Source organism: Oryctolagus cuniculus, chromosome 7 (assembly GCF_964237555.1).
Source record: "Oryctolagus cuniculus chromosome 7, mOryCun1.1, whole genome shotgun sequence".
Classification (NCBI taxonomy): domain Eukaryota; kingdom Metazoa; phylum Chordata; class Mammalia; order Lagomorpha; family Leporidae; genus Oryctolagus; species Oryctolagus cuniculus.
This window is the reverse complement of record NC_091438.1, coordinates 116019346-116038981: the sequence shown is the minus strand read 5'-3', so window position 1 is coordinate 116038981 and position 19636 is coordinate 116019346. Positions and strand designations below refer to the sequence as shown.

General features: G+C 46.3%; 1 protein-coding gene across 16 annotated transcripts in view; it reads right to left on the bottom strand.

Annotated features, from left to right (window-relative positions):
- Nucleotides 1-19636, bottom strand: part of DAB1 (DAB adaptor protein 1) — a 911827-nt gene that overhangs the window by 49983 nt on the left and 842208 nt on the right. For all 16 annotated transcript variants that reach the window (XM_051857724.2, XM_051857725.2, XM_051857727.2 and 13 more), the window contains one exon: nucleotides 14461-14520. In XM_051857724.2, the coding sequence (XP_051713684.1) occupies nucleotides 14461-14520 (60 nt within the window). The remainder of the gene's footprint in view (nucleotides 1-14460; nucleotides 14521-19636) is intronic.

The following is a 19636-nucleotide window of genomic DNA, read 5'->3' as shown; positions in this document are numbered from 1 at the left end:
ATCTTCTATTGCCCATGCAGAAGTCATGTAGGACAGTAGTAATTATAGTTGATACTGTGAACGAGTTTCCTCTGTATGTACCCAACAGTATCCTATGTGCTATCATATATTAGTTTGCTTATCACAACAAATCTAGGTGCTATTGCTGTCCTTACTTTCAGAGGAGAAAACTCATTGAAGGGTTAATTAACTTGCCCAGGATCACAGAGCCAGTAAATGGCAGAGTTAGTATTTTCACCAAAGTGGGGTAGCTTTGGAATATGAGATTTTACCTATTATGCTATAGTGAGGAGACACAAAGGGGATGACAACGCATGCTTTTGATTGGCAAAGGTTCTGAAAGGAGCGGCCATCCATGGTCCTGCTATGTTATAACCCAATCCTCCTTGGAGGAACATGGTCAGATTATATGGCAAGTGTTTTCCCTTTAATAATGGCAGGAGGAAGGGGGCTAGAATCTTCTGGGTGACAGTAGAAACAACAATAAATAAACAAAGAGGTAATGTTATAAGATTTATATGTGTGTGTGTATATATACAATATATGGAAGGGTGGTAAAACCTTTGAGCACTGGGCTGACAGCAGCAATGTTGAGAAAGAGCAATACTACTAGAGAGGACAGCAACACAGCTAACCTGCTGGAGTGAAACATGGGGGCATACTGAGAAAACTCCATGGTGAGCTGGAAACTAGGAGGTAGAAAGAGAAAAAGTGTTGTAAAAGGAGACAGCCAATGTCACTTACATGAGATATTCCTTATGCATGCGTACAGAAGTAAAGGACTTATCCTTCACAGCAAGACTTTATTTCCCTCTCCCCTTAGTATCTCAACCTCCATCTTCTTCTCCATAGAAGAAGTAATAGTTGTCATGTTAATTAAACTAGATGAACTTCGTTGAAGATCAGAATCCATTAGGGTGCTCTGTAAATCTCCCTTTATAGAGTAGTACAGAGCAAACTGAAGGCAGCAAAAGCAGATCTGTAGGGCTGGGGCCCAGGGAGTTACATTTTCAAAGGGGTCACAGATGACTGTTATGCAATGCAGTCTCTAGATTCACTGAACTAGATACGGCTTGCCAAGCACGAAGTACACCCCTTGGGCCCTGGCAATAGCTCAGCAATGATGGTTTCTCTCCTCCTTTCTAAATCACTGCAGAAGCAAATTTCATCTCCTTCACGTTGGGATTTTCACCAGTATATTGTTTTCTTATTCCCCATGATCGCCTCATTTAGCTCTTGCTCTATTTTTTAAAAGCTAGAGTTTGTGCATTACTCTTCTGCAACCACTAGCAATGGCAGCTAAGGAGAAAGAACCTCCACATGATGATTTATCCAGAAAAGCTGAATTACCATACCTAGAGAGAATGAGTGTCAGCATCAATGGATATTTATAGGGAAGCTGTATACTATAGCTCTGCTCATTAGAGATGCTGTAGTTAAGGTTCTGTGAATGTTAATGATCTGTATTAGAGGAATAATGGCAGGCCCACAGCAGCAGGAGCAGCAGTTAGCAGATACCCCTCAATCACATTTTCTTACTGCACAACAGATCTCCACGTAATCCAATTTATGCACACTGAAGGATGCATCAGGACACCTGGATCCTGGAGGCGGTATCATCATTGCTTCAGCATAGGTAGAGAGAGCTACTGGTAAGGGGTTTCAAGAACTAGATGAATAGAAGCCTCCTGCCCATGTTTGGTCTATTCTGGTCTTGGGGGAAGCTTGGCCCAGCAGGAAGAACATTCACCAGCACTGAGAAGGGTGGCTCTAGACCCTGGTTTGCCCGAGACAGCACCTGTTTATGCTTATTGTCCTGATGTCATCATTGTGAACAGCAAATCCGTCCCTACTTTCCGAAGTGCTTCAGTTTGGATGGTAAACCAGGTCAGCCTAGTTTTAGGGTCACAGAGAGGTGCACTGGAGATTTAGCTGTGCCTCTTCTAGCTGTGCTAAGTGATTTAGCTTCTCTCATCCTCAGTATCCCTATGGGTTAGAAGAGACCTACTGCTTATTCCAGATGGTCTGAAACAGCCTATTAAATGCCCAGAGCAGTCTCCTGCTTAGGAGTTTCTCTTTATTTGGTAGCTACAATTGCATGTGATCCCTACTTGTTAGAGAATGAATGTTTCTATATCCTCAAAAATCATATGCTGAAGCCCTAACTTCCAAAGTGATAGTATTTGGAGATGAGGGTCTTTAGGAAGTGATAAGAGTTTAAATGAGATCACGAAGGTGGGACTTTCATGATGGGTTCACTGGCCTTATAAGAAAACAAGAGAGAAAAATACCTCCTGTATGCATACATCAAGGAAAGCCATCTGAAAACACAGTGAAGTGTTGGTGGTCTCCAACCCAAAGAGGATGCCCTCATCAGGAACGTGTTGATCTTGGACTTCCAGCCTCCAGATCCATGAAAAAGTTAATTCAGTCTATGGTGATTTGTTATGGCAGCCCAAAAGAATTAAGACATGGTCAGATGGCTATGGTTCTCCCCTGCCTGTTCAGCTCCATCCCGGGTTCTCAATCAAAGGTAATCTTGTTGACAAGACTGCCTGGGCATAGAGAACTGGAGTCACTCCAGTGCACTCTGCACCAACACAGCTCCTCCAGTAGACTAAAAGCACCCTAGTGGCAGAGCCGAGTCTTACTCATACTCGTATCTGCTAAAGCACTTGATTTTGTTATTTGTCCATTTAACAGTCCATAAGAATACTATGGCTGATGGTGGTGGAGGTGTTGGTATCTGGACAAAAGCAATGAATGGACTTTAAATATCTTGGGAGAACACAGATAACATGGATAGATGATAAAGGAGCTGTGGCAGTTTTAACCAGGTTTAAAAATGAAAGTTAAGAGCATGCTGAATGATAATAAGTCTGATCTGAATTTTATTTCTAATAATTGCATGTTGAAGTTTCCTTTTACAAATAAGAGTGTTAATTGTTAAAGGAACAACAGAAGTCACTGTGCACTTACTCCCTATATAGGACCTCCATCCATGAGTTGTACTATGAGAATCGACTGCAAATTTTGTTCCCAAACTGTGCTCTATATGTTGTGTGTGTGTGGGTGCAAACTGTTGAAGTCTATGCTTAGCATGGAGTTGGTCCTCTGTATATAAAGTCAAACTAAAAATGAATCATAATGAAGAAGGAGATGGGAGAGGGAGAGGAAGGTGGGATGGGAGTTGGGGGTGGGGGTATGGGGGAAAGAACCATTGTATTCCTAAAGCTGTATCTATGAAAAAATGCATTCATTGAATCAAAAAAAATTTATAGAAAGAATACTATGGCTAACATTTATTCAAAACTTACCATGTGCCAGGTGGTAATATAAATATCTTACATTACGTTATTTTGTCCTCAAAAATACTCCATGAGGCTGGTACCATGGTCATTATCCTCATTTTACAGGTGAACACAACAGACACAGAGAAGTCTTAAAAAAACCTGTGCCCAGGTTGCATGGTTGGTATTTGAGGAAGAAAGATTCAAGCCCAAGTAGGCAGACTACAAAGCTCATTTTATTAACTGCAATTCCACATTGCCTTCCAATTACTGATGACAAACACAACAGTAATTGTACCTTTCTTTCTTTCTTTTTTTTTTTTTTTTTTTTTTTTGTTTGACAGGCAGAGTGGACAGTGAGAGAGAAAGAGAGAAAGGTCTTCCTTTGCCATTGGTTCACCCTCCAGTGGCCACTGCGGAGAGCTGGACTGGAAGAGGAGTGACCGGGACAGAATCGGGCGCCCCGACCGGGACTAGAACCTGGTGTGCCGGCACCACAGGCAGAGGATTAGCCTATTGAGCCACGGCGCTGGCCTGTTGTACCTCTTTCTAATCTGCACAATAATCTATGGAAGGGCTCTCCCCAACTGGTTAACTAAGAATCCCAAAACTAAAGCAATTTACCTAGGAGTCACACAGCTACGAAGTACAAGGCTCTGGCTCACTTCAAATTCCCATGATCTTCCTGTTTTACAGCCTCCCACTCAGTGTTTGTGGATCAGAGTCTCTGATGGGAAATATCCCAGAGGATCTCCTTATCTGACTTCCACACTTCCATACCCATAGGATTAATGCATGAGTTTGTCTGGACAGTGGTTTTCACGCTATCCTCTCTGGATCTCTTCTCCTCTGGCATGTTCTGTCCTTTAGAATGTCTACGAGGAAGGCTTCCTGGTGGGTAGGGCTTGAGGTTCCAACTCGGCTTCAATCACATCTCCTGTTTTATCTGCTTCTACAGCAGGTTATTAGGCACATTTCACACAAATAGAGGGTCCTGGGTTTGTGAAATGTTTGAAGACTGTTCTTCTAGGAGACCAGCAGCAAGTATGGTCAACTCAATGGCCAACCCACTTCCACTTAGGTGTAGTCAACCGCAGGTGTGGATGGAAACTGGATGGTGGGAGGGAGCCAGAAGGACTGAAGTGCTGGCTCTTCGGGGAGTAACTCTGGCAGTGGCCATCTCCTCTGTGGGTTTAGCTTCCACTAGGCAGCCTCTCTTTCTATGACTGTGGCTCCCACTGGGCAGCTTCCTCTGTGTCCCATTGTCCTGTTGGCAGCCTCAGCTCCTGGGCTGTGCCAACACCATCTCCTTCCTTTGTCTTCTAGCCACTTTTCACCACTATTGAGCATCACCACAGTCACATGTTCGTTTGTTCCCCTCTTTTAACACCTTTGTAGCTAGTTCCCTACATTAAATTTCCTCTATTAAACCACTTGGCATGGGGGCTCTCTTTCCTTGGCTCTGCCCTGATGGATACACTTAGATAATTCCATTAGCTTTTTAATGCTCTCCCCACCTGCCAAGCCACCTGCCACAAGTCACCAGAGTGATGCAGATAAACACAACTCTAATAGCATTGCTCCACCACCTGCAGGCATCAGTGACTTCCCAACAGATCGCAGTTTCTCAGCACCGCAGTGCAGACCCTGCATTGGCTGGCACCAGCTTCCCCCTGCATCCTCATCTTCCTCCCAGGAGGGTGTCCTGTGGTCCCACCATCAGCCCCTACATAGGAAGTGTCTCTGTATATGAGTGCTTCTCAGCATTCAGTTCCCTCTTCCTGAATACTGTCCCTTCCCTTTCTCCATGACAGACTCTCATCATTTTTTAAAATTCTGTCCCCACTGTATCCCCTAAGTGGAAACCTTACAAAATCCCTGTAGGCAAAGTTTATTGCCCCTCCACTATGCTCCCAATAGAGTATTGTACATAGCCTTGATGACATTATTGTAATAATTTTTATATGTATACCTTCTTCTTGGAACCACTAAGATTCTAACACAGCATATTTCACTCATCTTTATATTTCTAGTTAATAGTGCTGTCTGCAGGAAGGAAGTCCTTAATAAATGTTTGCTAAATCAATGAACAGAAATTGCAAAGGAACTCAAATGAAAAGAGGGCTTTCTAATAATTGGAGCTGCAGGTGAATGGGATGAAGTCAGAGTAAGGAGGATGCATGCACACCAATGGCAAATGTTCTCTAGCAGTTCTTTTTCCTTGGAGATTACCTCATTTTAATGCTGCTGCTAACTCTCAAACTCTAGGAACTGAGGATTCTATATGAGGACAATTTTTGGTTAGGTATAACTAAAAGAAAGCCCACCCAAGAAATACCAAAAGGAACAGCCTTCTATGCCATTCCTAGGAATACACATTCAGATTCCCTCCTCTCTTCAGTGCGACCTCCTCTTGTGTGACATCTATGTTAACTGCATTGCAATAATTATAATTTATCCACAATGTGGTGCTTAATGAGGAAGTGAAACTGACAAATGTTCAGACTAGATTTAATCCAATTACACAACATCTTGATCCAGATTTCAAACTAAAGGGAAAAAAAAAACTGCTGAATTGTGAATGAAAATTTATTTGCCATGTAAGATGGGAGTTGTGGGAGAGTAGGGAACAGTCATGGAGAGAATTCTTGCAATTCTTCACATTAATAGATTGACTTTTGCAACATTTGTAGTGCGGAAACGATGAAACCTAGAGCAAGGAGAGAATCAGCCAAACGCACAGGGCATTTTTAGGATGAGAGAGAGATGGGACAAAAGGAATCTTACGGAGCATCAGAGATGGTGGCTTTCAATGAGATTCATTGGGAAAGTTGGGGGGAGGGTTCACAAACATTTCTTCAACATTGTGATGAAGGAAGCAGTGTGCCAGGCATAGTGAGGGTTCGGGAATGAATTAGACATGGGCAGGTCTGCCTGGAACTCTGTCTAAAGGAGGAGACAGGTGCTCATAGTCAGCAAAGCAGTTCTGGGCCCCGTGAGGAAAATTCTCATAGAAAGTCTCTAGAAAGAAGGGCCCAAGGCCTGAGTACTGATTCAGATAAGAGTCAGGTGGTGTTGCCAGAGGCGACACCTGCGTCCCATATTGGATTGCCAATTATAGTTCCAGCTACTCTGCTTCCAATCCAGCTTCTTGCTAATGTGCCTGTGAAAGCAAAGGATGATGGCCCAAGTGCCTGATTCTTTGCCATTCACATAGGACACCTGGATGGTTCCTGGGTGCCCAGACCTGACTATTGCTCTGCCTTTTTAATAAGTAAGTCTTTTTTTTGTACTTAAAAGCAAGATTTATTAGAGTCAAAGTCCTCCAGCTAGAGTGGCCTGGAGGGGTCTCCAAGAGAGGCAAAACCACAGTGATGTTTTTAAGCACAGTTTTGGGGGACAAACTGTCAAGTACAAGGCAATAGTACAAGGCAATAAATAAGTCTTAATAAAAGAGTAAGGTGGTGTTTGCCAATTATACAGGCAGCATGCGATAGCAGAAATTGTGTGGGTGCTCGTGTCAGAACAACCTAGGGTTTAAATTCTGGCTCTGCCCCTTACTAGCCTTGTCATAGAGGGTGCGTCCTATGACCTGTGTCCTCTTTAAGCCTAAGTTTCTTTATATGTAAATGACAGCTACCTCCTAGGCTGTGATTTCTGCAAAAGAGGTAAGCCAGATGCAGAGCCCATGCTGTCCATGGCATCCAGCAGATGCTCAGTAAATTCCAGTTACATGCTGCCTAGCTAATTGGGCTTCCAATGCCTACTACCCACGGTTAGTGACTTGGAGCTATAAAACAAAGGGACTGAATCATAGGTTGGAATGTTAGATGACATCTTCAGGGTTTGAATCACCAGTTTCTTGCAGTACGACTCCTTTTCAGGACACACCTTAAAAGAAAAATATATAGCCCTAATCGTAAGCTCTGCAGAAGAAAATGAAGGATGGACAGGTTTGTGGGGCACCTATTCTGTACCCAGGGCTTGCTCAGTCATTGTAATACACAGGGACTTCTTTGCATCCAAAGTACTAAGTTCATAGGGCAACACCATAACTTACTGCTGTGTGTTTCAGAGTATACTCTGAAAAATTTATTTTTAATTGTTTTTTTTTATTTTTTATTTTTTTTTTGACAGGCAGGAGTGGACAGTGAGAGAGAGAGACAGAGAAAGGTCTTCCTTTTTGCCGTTGGTTCACCCTCCAATGGCCGCCGCGGCCGGTGCGCTGCAACCAGCGCACCACGCCGATCCGATGGCAGGAGCCAGGTACTTATCCTGGTCTCCCATGGGGTGCAAGGCCCAAGCACTTGGGCCATCCTCCACTGCACTCCCTGGCCACAGCAGAGAGCTGGCCTGGAAGAGGGGCAACCAGGACAGAATCCGGTGCCCCGACCGGGACTAGAACCCGGTGTGCCAGCGCCGCAAGGCGGTGGATTAGCCTAGTGAGCCGCGGTGCTGGCCTATTTTTAATTGTTTTAAGAATTATATTTTTATTGAAAGGTAGAGCAATAGAGAGAGACAGGTCTTCCATCTAGTGGTTCACTCTCCATATGGCTGCAACAGAGAGTCTGGACAGCCTGAAGATAGGAGCCAGGAACTCCATCCTGGTCATCCACATGGGTGGCAGGTGCCCAAGCACTTGGGCCATTTTCTGCTGCCTTCCTGGGTGCGTTAGCAGGGAGCTGGATTGAAGTGGAGCAGCTGGAACTTGAACTGGTGTTCCAATATAGGATGCTGGTTGGCAGCAACTTAACCTGCTGTGCCGCATCACCAGTCCCAGAGTGGGTTACTTTAAAAGTCAAGGTGACAATGGTCAAGACAAGAATGGGGTGGTGGGGAATCTGACTTAACAGCTGAGATACTGGGAACAAGATGACCTGGTAAATGCTGGCCTCCATAGAAGAACACGCTGGCAATTGGAATGTTAGAGCAGTTGAATAATTATGAGGTTCACTTGGGCAGTTCTCTTCACAACATAGGAATCCCTTATAGAAATTCATCTGATGCTCTCCTCCGAAAAATCAGCTCAGCTAGCCTGAAATTTCTTTCTTCCATTGAAGCCAGATAACAGTCCACAGAATGCATGCAAGCAACTTGGTAGGTGCTGTCCCTGGGTCTTCACTTCCCCAAGGGTCCACAAAAGCAACCCCTCAGCCCCTTCGGACCTACTGCTTTTAAGTTTCACAGAGGTCCCAAGGTGTTGGTAAAGGATGGCTTCCTTTTCTACTTTGCAAATGAGAAAAATGAATCTCAGAAAGTTGAAGTTACTGACGAAGACCAGACAGAAAATTAGGAGAGTCTTGGTGGGCGGTGGAGATCTCGTCATTCAATTCTGTTTCTCAATCTATTTCATTAAAAAGAAATTAACGTCAAATTCAGCTTATCAACTTGACAGTCCTTTCAATTTGCCATCTACCAAACTTTTAAGAATTTCTTTTGAAGGAAAAAAAAACACTTCTAGAATGTACTAACTGGCCATTACTGATAATTAGAAGTCTTTTATGCCTCATACAACTACATAAAAGGGTTTTAAACTAGACAATTATAAGGTGAAGGATAAGAGACCTCTTTCAGCCATAAGACTATTACAGGGGAGGATGAGGAGAGGGGGAAGAAAAGCACTCAACATTTCTCACGGCGAAGTGACATGAGTCAAGCTAAGGTTGAGGTCTGTGTCATTGAAACAGTTGACAGTGAGGGTTAAGTCTCAACCAAGGTCAGTGTCTGCAGCATAATAGGGTCTGAAAGAAGCACTTCAGCAGCCTGGGCCTGCACCTCTCCGCTTGCTGTCCTGCAGTCCAAAGGCTAACAGAGTGCCACAAGTCTTGAATAATGAAGGCAGCAATGGGACACACTTCAGCAGACACATTCTGCCCTGCTCAGGCAGTGATACCAGTGGCCAGAAATGAACACTACCTGTGCCCCCCACCCCCGCCCCAGGATGGAAATTGATGGGAACTGAACCACCTGAGTGTCGCTGAGCAGAAGCAGGGTGGACTCAAGACTCAGAAGGATTCCAATGATCTGCCTGGAAGGGGCCTCCATGGCCTTGCTGCTTGTTTAAATCCTGTGTGGCCTTCAAGGTGTGGCTCAAGTGATTCCTTCTCTCCAGCTGCTTATCCTTTCCCACTAGTAAGCGTTTTTGCTGTTGACTTTCAGAGACTCAAACATAAAAATACACCCCTATATTTAAGATCACAGGAGAGATCAGCCGCTGGGCAAAGCTCCAAGCTGCCTTGACCAGGAAAGGAGATGCAGTGCATATTTTTAGGAGTGAGTGGGATTAATCCTTATCTTGGACTAGAGATTCTATGATAGGGTAGAGGAGAGAACAGCATGATCCTAAGAAAAATGGAGCTCAAAGAAGGGGGCATTACAAGTTCAAATTAAAATAAACAGACAAGCATCCAAAGATGTAGTAAGAGCAAGAAGAATGAGAAAGGTTCATTACCACAGCCAAGCGTCCTGTGTTGGTGGGCCAAGGAGGGTGAAAACTAGGACAAGAAGGAGTGACTGTGTGGGAGGGAAGGAGAGAGTTGAATCTGCCTGCTGTCTGTACCTGGGCTGTAGCTAATTGGAACAAAACTTCGTTCCCATAATTGATGCCTAGGGTGTGTGAGACTCTCAAGAAACACAACCAGTGTTTCCTGGGACTCTCGAAGCCCTGGATACATCCACTTTGCTGTGCTACTGAGGGTGTCTCCGCCAGTGGTCAGTGACGCTGAGGTGCTGACGAAGGCTCTGGGACAGAGGAATTTCAAATAAATAAATAAATCTTTTCTAAAAAGGTTAACTACGTAATTACTGTCTCAAGCTTTAGCTTCAATTTTCTATGATCTCAGACAAAGCAAGAGATATAACTGATACTCTGCTAAAATCCAAGAATTGGATGGGGTAGGCATTTGGCACAGTAAAAAGACCACTTCAGAAGCCCACATCCCATATCAGAGTGCCCAAGATCGAATCCCAGCTCTACTCACTCCAGCTTCCTGCTGATAACTCTGGGAGGCACCAGGGGAAGGTTCAAGTAGTTGGGTTCTGCTTAAAACCTGGGAAACTTGGATTGAGCTCCAGGCTCCTGACTTCACCCTGGCCCAGCCTCAGCTATTGCAGGCATTTGGGGAGTAAACCAGCGCATGGAAGGTATTTGTCTCTTTCTGCATTTGAAGTAAAATGAAAAAAAAAAAATTTAAATCCAAGAATTATAGTGGTTTTAAGAAAAGTTTATGTCAAAATCATTGGACCTGAATCCTTTTTCCACACTTTTCACGACATGCACATGATTTCAGGGATTTCTGAGTGGGACTGTGCTGATTGTTAAGTCTGTCACATTATTTTCCTATATCTTGTTTTATTTATTTTTATTTGGCATGTAGAAAGAGGGAGAGACTGGTCTTCCATCCACTGGTTTACTTTCCAAATGCCCACAATAGCTGGGCATGGGCCAAGTAGAAGCCAGGAGCGCTGAACGCCATTTGGGTCTTACATAGGGGTAGCAGGGACATAAGTACTTGTGCTATCACCTGTTATCTCTTAGAGTGTTCATTAGCAGGAAGCTGGATCAGAAGTAGAGTGGGAACCCTGACATGAGATACAGGCATCCCAAACAGGATCTCAACTGCTATGCTAAGTGTCCTTACCCTCACCCCCTGCCATTTTAATGACTGATCCATTTCTTTGAAAGGCAGAGCTAGAGAGACAGGGAGACACACACACACACACACACACACACACACACACGGGGGATGAGGGGAGAGACTGACTGACTTCCAAACTACCATCTGCTGATTCACTCTCCAAATAACCCCAACAGCCAGGTGTGGGCCAGGCTGAAGCCAGGAGCAGGGACTCCACCCTTCTCACTTTTGTGGCAAGGGTCCAAGTACTTGGGCCATGTCTCTGCCTTCTCAGGCACATTATCGGGCAACTGGATCAGAAGCAGAGCAGCTGGACTTTAACCAGCATTCAGGGATGGGATGCTGGTGTCACAACTAACTTGCTGGAGTACAAGCTGGCCCCCACCCCCTGTCTGGCATTTTATAATGAATAGACCCCTCTTCAGGAAAATTAAAGAATCTTATCTCTCTAAACGTTTGCCACAGAACCTCAGCACAGAAGCCTGATCCTAGGCAGAAAAACAGAAGAAACCGTAGCAGAAAAACAAAACAACTGCACCAAGCAAGCCAAATGCTGGGCTCTGCCTGATGCAGTTTCAGGTGTTGGGAGGCATTGTGAATGCAGGTGTGCGTGCACGTGTGTTTAGAAGGCCATCTGTCAGCATGGTGATCCCAGCTCACTCAGAGTCAAGAGAGCCAGGCATGAAGTCAGGAGCTGAACTCAGAACGCCCTCCCTAAGTTCTCCAATGTTGCAGGCACTGCTCTGAGTGCTCAGATCACAGAGCTGCAGGAGACAGGGCTGCACTAGAGGGCTGGCAGAGCTTAAAGCCCAAAAGCTCCCATGGATACATTAGGAAAAGATGACAATCCATTACGATCACTGCAAAGAGAATTCCTGAAGTCCCCAGAAGACCTCATTGTCCTGGCTGGGGTACAGATGGCTTCCCAGAGGAGCTATGGAGTCCGCTAGAATTGTCGATCCTGCCTCACTGAGAATTGTTTGCTGGAGCATTGCTTGTAACAGCAACACAAGGGAATGCTCTCATGTACTCTATCTACCTTGTCTGTTAAGAGTTTTGCATAAATGCGTCTTTTGATTCTCTGAACCCAACTACAAGGTAAGTGCCACTTTTTTTTCATATAGAGGATCAGAGGTGTGAAAAGCTGCCCAGGGAGCCCCAGCAAGTGGCCATGGTGACAGTCACGCCCAAGTCTGAAGATGGGGCCGTATCTTTTTGGGCTAGACCAGGTCTCTCTGGTCCAGGTCTCTCACCTGGACCCTGTGCAGACCTGGATTCAAAGAAGTAGAAGCCAGGGGAAAATCAGAGCAGCAGGCCACTGGGCAGTTTCCCCTCTTGTAGGAAACTTCTAAACATCTCCCAGCTCCCTGAAAGCTGCTTAACATGCTCTCTTTGGGTTATCTCTGGTTGATTTTGCCCTTCTGGTTAAGTTGCAGGTGATGCAGGCCAACAGCAAGATCAGAGAAAGGATTTTCAGGGCTTGTAGGTGCCCAGGGAATGTGCACTCATCAGAGAGGCAGGTCCACAAAGGGAAGCCCGAAGAACAGAAGGCAGGAAGATCCCAGGGCAAGTGGGATCCACTGCCCAACACACACAGTGTTTTCTCGTTAAGTTAGGTTCACAGTCCCTCTTGGTAGATGAGATGTTGGAGCTCAGGGTTAAGAAAACTCAACAAAAATCCTACAGGTGATGAGAGAAAGAGCTCAGAGTCCACCTGCATCCACCTGTCTATACTACAAAAGAGCTCAGAGTCCACCTGCATCCACCTGTCTATTCTACAGCCTGAGCTTACTTCCTACCTTTCTGAGACTTTTAGAACTGTTGAAAGAAGTTCATAGGAGAAGTCATCATCACCATCAGACCAGCTCTGGGACTAGTGTGGGAACAGAAAGCGGGGAGCCACTGTGTAGTGGCCTACACACAGTGCAGGGAAAAAATCTAGTGCTTTTAGTTAGTGACAATTCTGGAATTACAAACAAACAGGAAGTCTCTTTAAAGAAAGTACCAGGGCTTTCCATAAATCCTTTCTACAGGGTAGAATCATGCATGTATTTAGCGAATGTTCCTTAGGCAATGGTGTTGTCCTGGCTTCCACATGCCAGGCCCTAGGTTTTCTCCTGGTAACAACACCAGGACCCCAGGAAACTCATGGAGGTGATGGGGAAGGAGTACTATTAACAGCAGAATGACAGGGTATTCACTGTTGCACCCAGGCAACAGTAATCTGCTGACACTCTTCAGAGGAGTGAGAACACAAAGTGGGAAGCAAGGTTGGAACACTGGGGGAGGGTTGCAGGCAGTCGGGGAGCGGGTGACTCCTCTGGAACCTGGAGTTGGGTGGGCTGGCACCACACTGCCTAGGTCCCTGGACTTGGGTGTTTGGAAGGGCTGTATCCCAGCTTGCAGGATACAGAATCTCAGATCTGGAGAGGCCGTGAAAAACTCTTCTACCCATTCAATGTTTGAACCTCCCTGGTGGTCTTGCTGATAAGAGTCCTTCAAAGCACAGTTTGCACAGCTCCAGTGATGGGGGGCTCACCCACTGGGCACACTGAGACCCATGACTGGGCCAACACCCTCTTGCATACAGCAAGCCCTTGGGGTCCCATCTCCGTATTCATGGTTTCTTCCCCAGGACATGGTCCCCTCAGCTGTGCCTCCTGCAGTGAGGTTTCAAATCCCTTTACAGATCTTACCTTGAGGCATGCAGGTATGCCTACATGTCTCTCACAGTGCAGGGTCCAGGCCTTCTAACAGTGTTCCTGGTGCAATCATTCGAGCCTCACCACAGCTCTGCTAGGCTGACAGCTGGGATTCTTAAGGGGCTGCTTGACTTCCAAGTCTGAGCTCTTTCCACATGTTTGGATGAGTGTGATCAATCGTGCCTATTCACTCTACTTCTTTTTACACAGGTAGTAGGTAGCAAAGTCATGCGCACTGCTGCTAAGAGCCTCCATTAGCTCTCATTGTACCTGAATTCCATGTACTTGCCTTCTGAGTGCCAGCCTGAGGTCCTAAATACAAGTTCTGGAATTCACAGCAGCTTACAGTGGAACCACAGAGCTGGGGGTTTTCCTCTTTTGTCTCAGATTCCCAGGAGTCCCCAAAGCTCATGGGATCGAGGAACCCCGATCTTGTCCTTAATGCAGTACACCTCCCAGGCTCTGCAAACCTCCCACGCGTGGCCTTGTCCACAATGCTCTCCCCATTGACTAGAGCCTTAGGTACCTCAAATGCCCAGATCAGTCCCTCTCCTGTGTCTTATTGAAACTCAACCACTTTAAAATGGGTTGGGCACTTGGCTGGAAGTGTTCTACACAATCCATCACGCCCCCATGCATGGGGCCAGACTTTCCATCCAGACTGGCGCCTCTACCATTTTTGCCTTACAGGCCCTTCCCCCACAGCATGCAGTCCCCAGCCGCACGGGCTGTGACACTCTTTGCAGAAGCGGGTTCCCTTCCCCAGGCTGCAGATGCAATCTCAGCGTGAGTCGCGGTCACAGAAGCCCGGCAGCAGCGAGGTGTACTTACACTTACAGGTTGACTTTTTGGCACATCATAAACACCTTCCTTCTTTTGGCTGGTGGGAACCTGTAGGAAAAATCAAATTCAACACGATCAAAACATCCCGTACTCCACTCTGAAAGAATACAGCAGCCAGACTTGAGCTCCAACCTGGCTAAGTGTATGTGAGAACGGCCGCTGGGGCCAGTCCAAGGTGCCCAGCCCCTAGCGGGGGCTCTAACTGTGGATGCATCAGGTCAGGGTCCTTTCCTTAGGAGAATGGGCTAGGAGAGGGGTGAGCAGCATCTATCAAATGTTTGCAGAGTGTCTCTGCCATTGAGCTCCTCACAGAATCACAGAATAGGGAGCTTGCACATACCTCAGGGTCATCGTGAAAAAAATAATTGTTTCACTGAAGACAAAGCTAGAACCAGGGATGTGCTCTGACTTGCTCAAAGTTAGAAACAGTTCGTGGTTGGGCTTAAATTGTTCATTGCTAAGACTGACATCCAGGCTATTCAAAGTACATTTTCAGCATCCCCAACCCAAAAATCTTTCAGGTTGAAAATTTTGGATTAGGGATGTTCTGTGGGCAAAGTCTCTGCAAATAGTTCAAAATTCAAACAAACAAACCCAGTCCTGTTAACAATTCTGGCCTCAGGCATTTTGGATAAGGGATGTCTAACCTGTATAGCAAATATCAATGCTAGCTGTATAGCAAATACCAAATGCAGCTTCTACTGGGATCACATACAAGCCTTCTGATGATTACGGAAATGTCTGCACTCCAGAAATGGGCCTATAAGTGGTATGAAAAGCACAGGGCTAGGATCTAGAAGATCATCACTTCTAACATTTATCTGCACCTTCCTCCTTCCCTCATTTGTCCATTAGGTCTTTCTGAAGGGCACCCAGCTCCTCTGAGCTTCGCTATCATCAAATGGCCTCTATCAGCTCTGCCTTTTCTAGGTGATAGGAAGGACCCAGTGAGGAAACAAATCAGAAATACGCAAAGTGTGCACAGGTACCACAGTGCTGGGATGCACTGGAGCGATAATATGCCGTTCACACGCATGCGGACATATTTCACGATGCTAACGAGAGTGGGTATGTTTACGACTGTTCTAATGAGTCGGTCTGGGCTGTGCACTGCAGCAAGCCAGACCGAAAGCACTCATTCGTTGTTCCTCCCTCAGCAACTGCCGCAGCAGCTTAGCCCACACCTCCAGCACAGGACCAGCTGGCCATGGCCCTCTTTCCATCAGATCTGGAGCTCCTGAAGGGCAGTGCCTAACACCCAGGAGGCATTCAGTACAGGTCTCCTGGGAAGATACACCACTGACCAATGCAGGGGATGACGATCCAAGACGGAAAAAAGAAAAAAAAAAAAAAAAAGATCGGTGCTCCTACTATCAGTCCCTTTATTATTTTCACTCTCATTTACCTTAAAACCCTCCTAAGAGCCCTTGGAAGTTGGCATTATCATTTGCACTTGAAAGGGTAGAAAGGGAAGCTCAGAGCTGTGAGGGCCATTGCCCAAGGCTTCAAAACTGGTGCTGTGCAAAGCCAGCTCTTCCTGTCTACCAAGGAAGATATTAGTAATAAGTGTGCTAGCAAGGACTGGGCACTTCGTGTGTGCCAGGTACTGTTCTGAACACTTGTGTTTCACACACATTCTCGTGTAATCTTCAGAACAAGGCTAACATAAAGATGTCAGTGGTTCCTGAGATGCAGAAGAGCGGGCCTGGACAGGGTCCCACGGTCGGTGAGCGGGGAAACCCAGAGGTGGAGTCCAGGCAGCCTGCCATTGGCGGCTAAGCTACTCAGATAGCTATTTTGGGTGGATAGGGTTTTGTTTGTGTGTTTGTTTGGTCCACACATCTTCTCTTCCCAGCAGTTCATGTGCATTCTTGCAGAAAACGGAACCATGAGTGAGCACAGCCGTGCGCGTCCAGAGCTGATCTCGGACACCTCCGTTTGCAGGGGGCCAATGAAGAATGTCATTTCTTTACTTCTGATCACTGAGCTTCATTGAAAGGGATTCCTCTCAGAATGCCTGCAGAGTCCTTGCTAATGAGGGCCAACAAATTCTGAGAGCTCACTTTTGTTTTGACTAGCTCACCCTTTAGTGAGCAAAATGAACAGCGGTTCTGCTCCCCGTAATTCACTGCTCACTACGGACACTTAGCACAGTTGAACCGTGGCTGCCTCTCAATTACCCCTGCAAATGGAGGAGAAGTGGGCCGAGGGATAAACCCAAACTGTGCATAATTGAAAAAGCTTTTCCAGTTGGCTCTCCCACGGGTGAGGTATCAATCTGCCTGTTTGTCCTTTAAGATTGATCTCAGCCAAGACATCTTCCTGGAAGCCTTGCCTGAATCTCTCAGCCTGGCTTGGGGCCTTCCAATGAACTCTTGTAGCCTCCAGTGTGGCCTCTGTTTAAAATATAAAAGGTACCACTTTCGATGTAGCTCCCTGCTAATGGCCTAGGTAAGCCGCGGAGGATAGCCCAAGTGTTTGGGCCCCTGATCCCATGCGGGAGACCCAGAGAAAGTTCCTGGCTCCTGGCTCCTGCCTGGCCCAGCCTTTGGTCGTTGTGGCCATCTGGGGAGTGAACCAGCAGATGGAAGACTGATATCTTTCCCTCTCTGCCCTTCCCTCTCTGTAGCTCTGCCTTTCAAATAAATAAATAAATCTTAAAAAATAAATAGATAAAAGAGTTGTCATAGTACCTGTTCTTTCCAACTCAAGAGTTCCTGGAAAGGCCAAAATTAGGTGAAGTGTGAAACTGCTTTGTACTATGAGGCTTGGCATTGTTTTAAAAAGATCATTTGGGGGCCGGCGCTGTGGCTTAGTGGGTAAAGCTGCCACCTGCAGTGCTGGCATCCCATATGGTCGCCTGGTTGAGACTCTGTTCCTCCATTTCCAATCCAGCTCTCTGCTATGGCCTGGGAAAGCAGTAGAAGATGGCCCAAGTCCTTAGGCCCCTGCATCCACATGGGAGACCTAGAAGAAGCTCCTAGCTCCTGGTTTTGGATTGGCCCAGCTCCTACCATTGCAGCCATTTGGGGTGTGAACGAGCAGATAGAAGACCTCTCTCTCTCTGCCTCTGCCTCTCTAAATATGCCTTTCAATTAAAAAAATAAATCTTTAAAAACAGTAAAAAGATCACTTGTCCTGCAGACAATGATCACTATCAACACAGCTGGGCAGCGTGCTCCAGGAGCAGCGGTGCTGTCTCTGGAGCAGAGTCTCCCATGTGAACAGCCTGGGCAGGTGTGGTTACAGCCCTCTGCCAGGTGCGGTTACAGCCCTCTGCCAGGCTCCGGTATTCAGCTTCACTTACTACACTGCGGACAGCACCCGGTGTGGACGGGGCGAGGAGGGACTGAGAACTAGCACTGATGAGGAGCCATGCTGAGACCATCTTCACTTGACCATTTCACATCCCTTCCAGGAGCAGGTAATATGTTGTCCTCATTTTACAGCCCCAGAAAACTGAGATACACAGCTTCTGTACTTCACTCAAAGTCAAACACAGTGTAAGGATGAGGTCCAGGTGTGTGGACCGCATTGTAGAGGGCAGGGAGACAAAAGCAGAGACTACGGGGAGGCAGTCCGAGGTGTCTCAAACAGTGCTAGCTGCTCAGGTGGAATAACTGAGACACTTGGAGTTGGTTCTAATGAGAAAAAAAAAAAAAGAATGACGCTCCTAATAGCAGCTCTTTAAAAGCCCAGCCTTATCTTTAGGCCCAAGAGCTTATCTCTTGTTAAGTAAATTGAGCCCCAGCGGACTGGCCCTGCAGGAGAGGAAGCTGACCAGAGGTCTTTCCAATAGCAGGCGATAAAATATTCATTCCCTTAAATGCTCCCTTCCTGTTAATGATGGACAGATGGGAAGATTTGGAGGTCAGAGCTGTTAAAACAAGTGTGATTTTTAGATAAGGACAGAAAGGGACCCAGAATCTAACTGTGAAACTCAGAATCGGGAATCCTGAGCTGAAAAGAGCCTTGGGATTTATTTATTTATTTACAGACATTAGAGAGTCCTGCAATTGTGGGTTCTGCTTCTTGCTCGCTCTGAGCCCTGCTTTACTTGTCTGTAAGGTAGGAGCTAGGAATTCAAGCCAAAGGAGGTTCTTGAGGGCGATGGTAAGATATTGGATATGAAGCTCCATTCACGGGGAATACTCATAATCAGTTGCACAGGTGTGTGTACACACACACACAGCACTTCTAATAGTCTTGTTGCTCTACAGAAAAAGGTGTGGGAGTTGGAGCCCCTAGCTTGCAAAAATGCCGGTTTTGCTTCTGTACTCTGGCTTGCTTGCTTGCCTGCTGTAACGCCATGATAGGCCTCATCCTGGACCAGGAAGGAGGCAGGCAGGGTCCTTGAGAACAAAGAAAGTAAGCTCCCCTGGAATTTATGGCCCAATGCTTCCCGCCAGTTCCTCCCATGCCATCTCCTTTGTGTGGCCTTCCCGCCACATAACGTATATAGTCTTTAAGTTTAAATGAATCAATGCACATGTTAGGTCCTAATACCTTGCCATATAGAGAATAAGAAAGTAACCTACGCACAGGAGATGACCTGCACTCTTGTAAGTGCGAGGCTATAAAAACCTCTCTTATGCAAACAAGAGGGCCTTTTGCCTGTGCACTGCTGTGTGGGGGCAGGGGGTCTCAGCCGGCTGGTAACAAATACACCTCTGCTTTTGTATCCCTGGCTGTGCCTTGTGCATTGATTGGGAAATTAGGACTCAACAAAGGTAATGTGCTTCTCCACACAATCGGAGTCCTGCAGTGCTAAGAGCAGAGAAGGACCTTATCTGAGGGTTTCCTGAGTCTTGCTCGCTCACTTCTCTCTCAGAGGAGTAAGCTGACGCTCAGAGAGGGAAAGGAAGCTGACAGGTTAAATCAATGGCCGAGCTGACACTGGTCCTAAGATGGGGACTCCACATAGCCAGGCTAGAAGATGCTTCTGCTTTGCATTCTACACATGAACTTGATCCGTTTTGACAGATGTTAACTCGCCTAACGTGTGAGTCATGGAGAAACTTTCACCCTGTTTTATGCCTGGGGAAACTGAGTTTCAGAGGAAGTAAGTGCCTTGTCCAGACCACATAGACAAAGGTGGTTGGTGACAGAGCCAGAGTTACAGCCCAGCTCTCCACCAGCTTATACCAGTCCTTTCCCAGTACAT